Source organism: Candoia aspera, chromosome 7, assembly GCF_035149785.1.
Source record: "Candoia aspera isolate rCanAsp1 chromosome 7, rCanAsp1.hap2, whole genome shotgun sequence".
Classification (NCBI taxonomy): domain Eukaryota; kingdom Metazoa; phylum Chordata; class Lepidosauria; order Squamata; family Boidae; genus Candoia; species Candoia aspera.
In genome coordinates, this window is record NC_086159.1 from 22,460,457 (window position 1) to 22,471,465 (window position 11,009).

An 11,009-nucleotide genomic window follows, 5' to 3' on the forward strand; every position below is an offset into this window, starting at 1 on the left:
TAGCCATTCTCAAACACCTAATGGAACAAATCGGTTTTAGCTACGGATCACAATGTCAATAAAATTATTCCTGATGCATTTGAGACATTCTACATTTAGATGTTATCACAGAGAAGGCCTTAAGTCATCAATGAATATGCTTCATCTATGATGAGACAAGATCTCCCAGAAAGCAGACCAAGGAGATATTCCTTCACGTATCCTGGTTCCAAATTGTTTATTGAGTTCTATCTCACTACCAGCATCTTGCATTTGATACAGAAATCATAGACAAGAAAGACAGTTCTTTAGGATTAGTATTGTATGATCTCTGATAGCTACCTGACACCAACATTTTGTATCAACCACAGTTCGGGACGGTCTTTAAGGACAGCTCTAAGCACAGAACATTATAGTAATCCAGATGTATGGTTTCCAGAGCACAGGTAACAATGGCTATCTGCACCTAGGAACAGCTGTAGCTTGTGCAATGCCTCAATCTGGGCTAAGACATTAGATGTCCCTGAGGATACCTGAACCTACAATGACAAAATTGCACAATGGATATTACACCTGTGCTCTTTCAGAGGAAACAAAATTCCATCCTACACTTCCAGACCTGAGAAATTCCAGCCTAGATAATTCCTACCTTGTCAAGACTCATGGTAGCTGGATGGAATCTCATCCAATTTATTAATCTCTCTTTATAGCAGTTCAGAACACAAGCATTCTTGGTGGACTCAAAGCAATGATACTGTCTTTCACAACTGAAGACCAATAAATGGTTATAGCATCACACTGTTGACAGCTTGCTTGGTTACCCAAGCAAGGGTGGTTTTCATATTATCCTTGTCCTGAAGCAATAACTCAAAATTTCTCTGGGTGTACATTTGTATTTAGCTGTTCATATTTGAATACCTTGCAGAATTACAGGACTAGCTTAACTACTAGATGCAGAAGAAAAACAACTTGCATTACCAATTAATGGGCTAAGGAAGCTTCAGTGCAATGTTGTCTTGGTTTTTTTTTTTAATATCTTGTAAACCATCAAGTTTTTTATTGTGGTGGATATAAATGCAAACAAACAAACAGCTATTCTCCCAGTTCTGGCCATTTTTCTGATCTGACTCCCGAAAAGGATTCACTGGTATATTTTAAAAATCCATATAATTCATACCAGTGCTTGGAAAGTCCCTCTCATATTTAAACTGTATTCTAAAAACTCAAAACTTGAAATGTTACATTGCAAGGAAAAGTCAGTAACAGTGAAGAAAGATGCATTTCAGGGAAGGAAATGCAACTTCTTAAAGTTGGGTAAACCTAATGGATTTCAGATGAAACCCAACTGGAAAGTCACTGGCATATTCAAAAAGCACTTAACCATTAATGTCAGCACTATAACCTTCCCAGTGGATTGGATTCTTGTCTGATATTTTGTTCCTAATTCAGAGCTTTCAACTATTGTAAGGCTTCAAAAATAAAACAAAACCAAAATCTTCTCACCTAGGCTTTAATCCCAGAAACTGTCATGGGTAATATGAAGGAAGAAACGGGTAAGGTGAAATACTGCAAGTTATTTACTTGCCAACAACTTTATCTAATACAGAGATAATGCTAACATGATTGATAATTAAATAAAAAAGGAATTGTATCACATAACTAATGCAAGAGGAATTTAAAATTATATTCTGGGGCTTAGTTAAAGGTTAGCTTAAGGCAGTGTTTCTCAATCTTGGCAAGTTTAAGATGTGTGGACTTCAACTCCCAGGATTCCCCAGCCAGCATGCTTCCCCAGCCAGGTCGAGAAACACTGCCTTAAGGTTTAATGAAACGGGTGGAGACACTGGTACTCTGTTCCAAACAAAAGATCATTTACTTCCAGACCCACCTTTACCTAGAGCAGGGTTTCTCAACCTTGGAAAGTTTAAGATGTGTGGACTTCAACTCCCAGAATTCTGGGAGTTAAAAGTCCACACATTTTAAACTTACCAAGGTTGAGAAACACTGACCTAGAGAATCATTGTGTTCTGTACCAATTTGAAAGGGGAAACTTCTCTCTCCTAAGGGTCTGCATTGACTTGGTTACTGCTACAGAGAGCTCTTCTGTTTTTATTATTGTAGTTTACACTAAACATTTGAACCTATCACATACATCTTAACAATTGCTTCACATGGATAGCTGCCATTACCAATATTGCTTCTAACTTTTTACTGGAACTAATTCCTTGGTTATCAGATTAGAACATATTCATTTCCTTAGTGGTCAAACTATTAGTGTTCTCCACGCTTTGAAAAAGATTCAGAAGCACTCTGGACCTCACATGAGCACAGTATCTCTTTGCTTCATAGTGAACTCCCAAAAGTCAGAGCATTTCTTTTCCAGGCTCTTTCAGAAGCTTGAAAAAGACTTAGGATGTTTTAGCAAATTAATGCTATGCTTGCATGAAGCCCAAAGCATTTGTCAAAGTGTGCGCAGCTGCATAAACTGTAGCTTCTCAACATGCATCCAACAAACACATATTCAAATAGTAGTAGTGATGGGGAGAATTTGTCCTACATGTCACATCAATGCCCCTTAGTCTGCATCATATGTGCTACATTCTAACTTAGCATTAGATGTACACCTATTTTCCCTATTTATTATATTTGAAATAGGTCAGTGTCTACCATGCAAACAACAGTTGAGCATCTTTTAATTCCCAGGCACACACACTTCATTGTACATCACATCTGTGAAAAGGTGAAAGGTCACCGAGTCATGTCTGACCCTTTGGGGGGACGCCACTTTTGCAACATTTTCTTACATCACATCTGCAAAAATAATTTTAAAAGTGTGATGCTACTCTAGGTATCCAAGTTTTTAAACTGTGCCTTTGTTCTGCCCCAGGGGGATACATACTGTATTTAAGAACATAAACCCTAGCAGAATGATCGAGAATACTATCAGCAATATTGGACATCTATCCCTATATAAGGACTGAGTGCAAAAAGAAGCAGGCCATTCCTCTCTCCTACTCAACATCCAATCACTGAAACAGGAATATCTGACTAAGTGTAAATGTGCTTCCCCTTAAATGGACATCTCACAAGCAAATCTGATGCATTTAAGATTGTCAGACAGTTTCCTTTCAGCTGCCACCTCACTTGTCAGCCCCACTAAGTAGACCAGACCACAAAATCAACTCCACAGGAAGACCAGAACTATACTTTACTGAGATAGGCTATAATAAGAAATGATAATATAAGAATCTTGCAAGCCTGATTGTGCTTTACCTTCCCTCCCTCTTACATCCCAGTGAATCAGGGAAGAGCCTGCCTGAGTCTCTTCCAAACACTATCTTGTTTCCCGGGACTTAAGGAATGGTTCAGCTCTCTTTGCTTATGTGACAGTTCTTGTCTACAGTGTCTCCCTCAAGGTCACCTCCCCTTATTCTCTATATTACTCTTTCCAGGTCTGGCAGGAATTATCTAGCCATATAATGCTAGCATGCCACCCCAAATGCACAGGAAAAGATGTACGCCAACAAAAGGGCCTGGTGGAATTTCTTAACAATTCTTCTAAATGTGAACGGTTTGTACTGAAGCCTGACCCAATGGCAACTGCTGGGTACAAGTGTTCCATTTAAGCAGTGAGTTCTGTTTTAATTTCAGGAAGGCTACGCATTGTGGTCCAAAGATAAAAACATGCCAACAGCTGGTTAAAAATAAGAGCAATTTGCATTGCACTAAGGCAAAAAAGGATACCTTCAGAAAACGTGTGAAGATTTATTTCTCTGTGATTCCCCATTGAGGGAAATATGGGCATGTGACACCCCCCCACCCCCGCATTTGCTCCACTGAACAACTCTGGCCTCTTTATACCATCCTGTCTATCCAGGAAAAGTACAACCACACAGGCTTAACTTTTCCTGTGAATTTTATTGCTACTGAAAGAGCCACAATATTATATTGCGTTCCAAGATTACGCAGTACTTCAAAAGCAAAAGATGCTTCAGACTCCATGGTGCATCTACCTAGCACACGCCTACAACTTCTTAAATCAAATGTGTTTTCTCCCAGGACTGCACTGTGGCCGTAAAGGGCAGCTGTGTGTTTCCAGGAAAAGTCGCAGAAACGGCAAGGACTGGCAAACACGTGCCACGCGAGCGGCTCTGCACAGCCCAATTGCATCATCGCCATTGGTAGGAAGCTTAGGATTTTGGAAACACATTTCAGCTTCTTCTGGAAAAAAATTGCGTTGTCATCGTCTCCTACTTGGGAGAATGCCGTGGCAATACTGAAAACTTGCAAGCGGTAGCACTAAATGCAAAGCTTTCTTACAAACCTTCATTTTCGTACAAACAAAACCACAAGTCTCTAATCTGTTTTGTGATTAAGTTATGCTAGGCTCAGAAGCTAAACAAGGTAAAGAGTAATTGTGGTTGAAGTGGAATTATCAAAGAGCTCTGTGACTTCTTGCCTCTTTGTATTAAATCTACAATCTACAAAATAAAATATACAGAAGACAAAAACATATGCCTATTTATTCAATCTAGTTTCATTTTTCTAGACTTACAGATTACCTTCTTTTTAAACTTTACTTCATTCAAGTTCAGCTCTTGCTCATATTTTGCACACGTTTCAGCATCAGAAGGCATTAAAAGAAAATTGTCGGCTCCCTCAAAGCTTGTCTCTTTCACTAGGAGCTCATTTGCGATCAGGTAACAGAGCCAAAAACAAATTGTATATGGTAGAATGAACAAAGTGCAACTGGTTTTCTGGGATACCCATAGCCAGCACAGCAGATGGGAAGCACATCAAAGCTAGACTGGTCTTTAAGTTGGTTATCACAAATAAACACTGTTCCCATCAACTGTGGACTAAATCAATCACAGAAACCATTGGAGAGATTTCTTTACACACTAAACAGGACAGCATAATTCATGACTGTGCATACAGTGTGTGTGTGTGTGTCTGTGTGTGTGTCTGTGTGTATATATATATATATATATATATTTGGCACATAATGAAAAGACAATATTTCTAGCAAAGACAGATAATGTGCTTTTGGAACAGCTAGATAGAGGGAAATTGTGTCTCAATAAACTGCAAAATCAATTTCTAAACCAATTTCTATGCTGAAACACCGTCAGATTCAACCTACATTCACAATTAACCTCAAAAGAGGAAGTTTAGATAACCAGAAGCTTTAGGGAAAAGAAAACAGAGTGTTTCTGATAAAGCCTGGTAAAATAAATGTGACTTACCACTTGAACCATTTTGAGGTATCTAGCATAGCGTGGATCCTTTGCTACAGTGGTGACATTTTCACCAGTTCCATCTGTCCTCTGTTGCCCCAATTCAGGTACACTGGTCTGCAGTACAAACAGTGCATGTCAGTCTTTACATGTCTGTAGACTTTACCATATCTGGACATCATATTAAGCTAAATTCTTTCATTGCTCTATCAGCAACTTAGACATGTTTATTTGTTCCTGCTTGGTTCCTTCTGCCAAGGCAGCAGCTACATAAACCTGAATAGCAATGCCCATGAATCAGGAATTCTATTTCTCTCCAGATACTGCAGAATTATAAGCCATGGTTACTTCTTAGATAACAACACCTGGTCAAGCTTAGTTGACTGCAAAAAGCTCTGCAGGGCTGGACCTAGCTGGGATCTTGGTGCATCCCAGGGCAGTTGGTGACACTGGGGAATTGAAGATGCATCCCAGATGAAGGGAATGGCAAACCACTTCCCTACTGGAATAGACATGTGTCTAATAAGTCACCAGAAGTCCAGTTGGACTCCTAGGAGACCATCTTTTGAATCCGAAGAGAAGCAAGCCTAAATTTCCACTTCGCACAAAAGGTAGCAAAACAAAGGATGGATAGAAATGTTCTGGATTGTTTGACTAGTCCCTGAAACCAGTGAGAGGAAACAAACAGCTTGCACCAATGATTTGGTTATCTTCAAATAATTCTGATTTATCTTAACTTTTGGATGCAGTCATAGTATGCTTTAGAAAGGCTAATTTACCTCAAGGTTAGGTGATACATTTGTTGTCTGTGGATCTATCAATGTTTGTGAGACAGAGCCATTCATAACACTGGTGTTTGAGATCTCATCTTCTAGGCCAGGCACAGAAGATAACTGAAGACAGGGCACATCACAGACCAACAACATTTTAATCTTGATCATACAAACTTTGTACTGGTTTCACAGCATCTGATAAACATTTCTCTTCTATCAGTGTTTCAGAATTTGCAGTTACATGACACCAGTACCATCAGACCTTACATGCACCCAAAACCTTCACCTCCTCTTTGCACTACTGTATATATCTATTTCCCATCTGTTTTCCCTTACTTTCCTTCATACTGAAAAAATATATATACTCATTTTTGCTTGCCGACGAAAATGATCTAAATGAAATCTACCCTCAGTACCCTACAACTTACAGTATATTTTTAAGAATGTTCAAATTGCCACAGCAAAAATAGGCATATCAGGAACAAACCTTTGCATCCAGAATATTGAGCATAGTTTCAATTTGCTGAATACGGAGAGAAAGTGCTGACAATTTCTGGGAATAAGGAAGAGAAATATTACTCAACAATTTCCTCAGTATCATTTATCTCCCCCGCATTTTCCATCCAGCAAGATTTAGCACTTTCCCATCAACCCAATCCATTTCCCTGAAAAGCAAACTTATTGCCTCAGTCTTTTGGAGATTAATATGAAACACATTGGACAATGATCCTTTAAGTGCTATTATACAGATGGCTTGAAATAACTGATTACACTGGGATGTTCAGCAGATTTAATATACTAATATGCTAATATTAATTCCATTTACAGAGAACATGATCTAACATAATACATATTGTTATAAGATTATATTGGACATTGTATTTATCCTTTCTTGTCAAGCTTTGCTAACAAGCTATTTTAAGACAAATTGGAAGACACTACTCAGCAACTATAACTCAAAGCAGTCAATTATTGGAGATAACCTTTATTGGTCTATGCATCCCTGAACATGTTCAGACTGCACCACAGAGCAGAATAGACTTAGCATCTGGAAACACTAAAATGTACTACATAGACATGAGAGAAGATAATGAACGTAATATTCAATCAGGAAATGAATAATAAACCTTACAACAGGTCAGCATTGTTTGAGTATATTAGAGCTCTGTTTCCTGGAAATTTTATTTGGCATCCAGCATGCAGAGCAGAATTTCTCCATACCATTTTGTTTCTTTTATTCTCCACTGAAACCAGGAAGGTATTTATACTTACATCTGTTGCAGATAATGCCTTTCAGGTTATTAGATCATACCGTGTACAGCATTGGTCAGTCTGGTGCTATCTAGGTATGCTGGATATACAGTTTTCCTAATTCCCAGCCAACTCAGCCAAGACCTAAGCTGGCTGGGAATTATGGAAATTGAAGTGTGATACTACACCTATAGTTAATTCAAAGAGACAGTGATACTGCAGAAGCGGAACATTCACTTTTGGAAAAGGATAACACTGAGCACCCCATTTAGCCACCTGCACCCATTAGAACTGAAATCAGAGACTGCAAGATAATTTAGGACATAAACATGCAAATAAACAAATTACTCTATTAAATTTACTAAACTTACGAAATTAAATTTACTAAGCATATTATTAAACAAAGAACTCAGCATTCACTGCCATTAAAGGCCACTGTGATTTTTCTTCTCCAATCCAATTTTTCTTTTCCAAAAGGAAAGTGGCTGCCAATGATGGTTAGCTGTCCCAGAGTTCCAGAGCCTGTTGTTAGGCACAGATTAGTTGGGAAGTGCTTTTAAGCTGTTAGTCAAGATTCAATTGGTTTATTAAATAGGTTTTAATAAACAGTCCCAATAGGCTTCTAGGAGAAATCCTATATGGTGGTTTAGTATTTTTTTAAATTAATCACAAGTACAAGTAAGCAATACAATACTCCTGGAGTTTACAGAGACACAAATACCTCAAGACATCACTGAATATTGCAAAGTATTAACACATTAAAAAAATGACAAAATACTAACAGAAAAATCCCCCATAAATTTAATTAACTTTCTATACTCTGACTTTCCCATTTATTTTTTACATCCACAAATAAAAATGTACCGTCTCTCCAGAAAGACTGATACTGACATGGTGATGAAAATGGATAACTACCTCTTCTTTAGCCAAGTAAAGGATGAAAACCAACTTTCCAGAAATACAGTATGCCCCAAAGCATTGCATGCCAAAGCCTAGCAAGCCAACTTTGAATACAGAGAAATGTTCATGTTTTCCACTGGCAGATTATTCTTCCTCCCCATTTTTTAACCTCTTTATGGTGGAGATTGAGCAATGAAATTATTTCTGTAGCAAGCATGCATTATTGAGCAATGTAGATAGACACTGGCTTTGGAAAGTTACAGTATAGAATGTACTACCTCTTCACAAACAGTTGAAAATCGATTAAGGAATTGAACTGTGTGAACCACAAACTGGTTTAGAAATGCCACTGTCCTCTTTTGTTGGATAGCTGGAACCTGCATTATACAAAACACAGGAAAAACAACAACAACCTTGACAAGAGATCAATTGAGCATTGTTTCATATCTCTCTAATACGAAGCAAACACCAAACATTTACATTCCAACTCTGAGATTGGCCAAGTGTTGAGTTACAATTTGTTCATTCAAAGCTGTGTTCCAAGTTGTATAAAAGTAAAACCTTATCTTCTACCAAATTTGCAGTTTGTCAATTTCGCAGCAATTGAATAAGCACATTCTCTTTTACCAGAACTGTACATGCAAATATGGAAGAGGACAAGGATGAGACAGGAAAGAGCTTTAAAAAACAAAAACAAAAGTGAAACTGCAGTGTGATGAACACTCAGATGGGATTTAATCCAAGCTATTTATTAGACATTGAGTAAATATGAGCTGTAAACCTCAGATCCTGAAACTGGCACAGGAAACATTTTGGAAGTATATTACAATACTCTGTTTTTATAGACTGCTATCAGGGAATGAACTAGGCTAAGCAGCGTATCCTACATCCCTCCCTTACTGCTTTTGTAAATAATGAGAAACAATGTAAGGAATTTGTTCATGGTCAAACTGAAAATCCACAGCAGTCATTGGCTCTGAATCTGTTGTGCCTAATATATACTTTGCAAGAGAAATGCTTAATATATAAGCAGAAAAACACATACCACAAATTTTTCCATGTCATGACTTATTTACAGAAATTGGCCAACAACCATTATAATAAAAAATAAGGAAGTGATAAACCATTTAATTTTTTTATCGAGCAACTCACTTTTAAAGATCAGTCAGCTATACTGATAATAGGTATTTATTATGGGATGCTTGTTCAATCAAATTGAATGCCTTATCAAAAGATTTTTTTTTTCTTGCCATATATGTTGGGTTTTTTTCTTCTTTCATAGCATCAAACACACTCAATGTGAACTTTTTGGAAACTTTTGAGATTTATTTATTCAAGGAAAATTATGTGGGCTACGTTTAGTTTAAGTTTAACACATCTTAAAAGTTTAAAACTCAAACAAGTTCACCCATTATATCAACCTTCCTTACCCTGTGAATTGCTTGTATCGGACTAAAATACACACGAAATCGATGTAGCTGGACAATATGAGCTAGAGCCCAGCTCATCTGAAAAGCACCAGATTTGGGAAAGTTGTCTTATACATTTATCGTGGAAGCTTCTTTCTATTCAAACTTTATTGGAATTTAGGAAAGCCACAAAAACCTGTTGCAGCTGCTGCGGGGGCTGGAAGGTTGTAATGTTATTCCTTCTCCTAGTGGGATGGCTCTTTGATTAATGTTCTCAGGATGCAAACCCAGTATAATGTGAGAAATGCTACTGTATTTTATGATGATTTTATAAATAATGTCCTAATTAATGCACTGTTTCAACCTGATTTACAGATGCCACGTACAAATACCAACAAGAATCAGAAACCGCTGGAGTGGCATATAAGCCCCGTAAACAAATAGATCGATGCATTTACAGGTATCCACTCCGAAATGACTCAGGGAGGTTTCCTGGGTATAAGATTGCAGCTAAACTACCTAGGCCTGTGTCTAGAACCATCACCACGATTCTTTCTGATTTCTCTCCCCTCAGCACCCAGACAAGGCTGCTACAGCTTTGGCTTCATCCGAAACTTCTGCTTCTGCCTTCCCTAGCAGAAATGTTTTTCTTTCACGTTTGCGGGACTGCTGTGAAATACTGCAGGGGAGGGCGCCTTTTTACGGGATGGGGGAGCCGGGCCGCGAGGCAGCGAGCACTCAGGGGCTGATTCCTACGGGAAGGGACCCTTGGTTGGTTCCTCCTCTTCCGCACCCGAAGATGGGGTCACCGGCCTCTCGGGACGGGCAGAAGGAGCTCAAGTCATGCGGAAGACCAGGTCAGCTGCCAATACCTTGGTCAGGTCGATGCCCGAACCCACGAGAGGCAACCCGTCCTCGTCCATCCCGGCAACCTCTCACAGCGCCGAGGCCACGATTGCAAAACTCTTCCGCAACCATCCCTCGCGACCTCTCTCCCCGGAAGCTATTCTGGTATCCCCCTTCGCGGCACCCGGGCAGAAAGAGGGGCACCATGGGAATTGTAGTTCAGACGCTTGAGGGGAGGCTTTTCTAGACTCAAGGCTTGCTGATGTGTTATTCCAGCCCGCAGCCTCTTCTGCAAAATCAGGCTCGAACTACAGTATTAATTCCGACGGTACTGACAGTAGCTCTCCGCTCAAACTGCGTCGGACTGGGAAAAACTTCAGATTTTCGTAAAAACGAAAATCATGCGGGATCCAGTCGACAGGACGATACAATATAATTGTAATTTCGGCACAATTCTTCATAGGGTGCAAAGCGTCAAAATGAATTTTGGGCAAGCCAGCTACATCCCTTGGTAGATTGACGGATGAAAAATAAAATTCATGCCTATGTTCCCATTCTGAACATTTTCCCTAAGTTTTAATTAAATTTCTTTAGGTTACTTAAAAAAGCAGGAG

At 38.9% G+C, this 11,009-nt stretch overlaps 1 protein-coding gene across 3 annotated transcripts in view; it reads right to left on the minus strand.

Annotated features, from left to right (window-relative positions):
* Positions 1 to 10,505, minus strand: part of WASHC3 (WASH complex subunit 3) — a 28,027-nt gene extending 17,522 nt beyond the window's left edge. For all 3 annotated transcript variants that reach the window (XM_063309504.1, XM_063309505.1, XM_063309506.1), the window contains exons 1-5: positions 10,422 to 10,505; positions 8,419 to 8,517; positions 6,477 to 6,542; positions 5,996 to 6,109; positions 5,226 to 5,333 (exon numbers count right to left, since the gene is read on the minus strand). In XM_063309504.1, the coding sequence (XP_063165574.1) occupies positions 5,226 to 5,333; positions 5,996 to 6,109; positions 6,477 to 6,542; positions 8,419 to 8,517; positions 10,422 to 10,472 (438 nt within the window). In that variant the 5' untranslated portion in view covers positions 10,473 to 10,505. The remainder of the gene's footprint in view (positions 1 to 5,225; positions 5,334 to 5,995; positions 6,110 to 6,476; positions 6,543 to 8,418; positions 8,518 to 10,421) is intronic.
* Between the last annotated feature and the right edge of the window lie 504 nt (positions 10,506 to 11,009).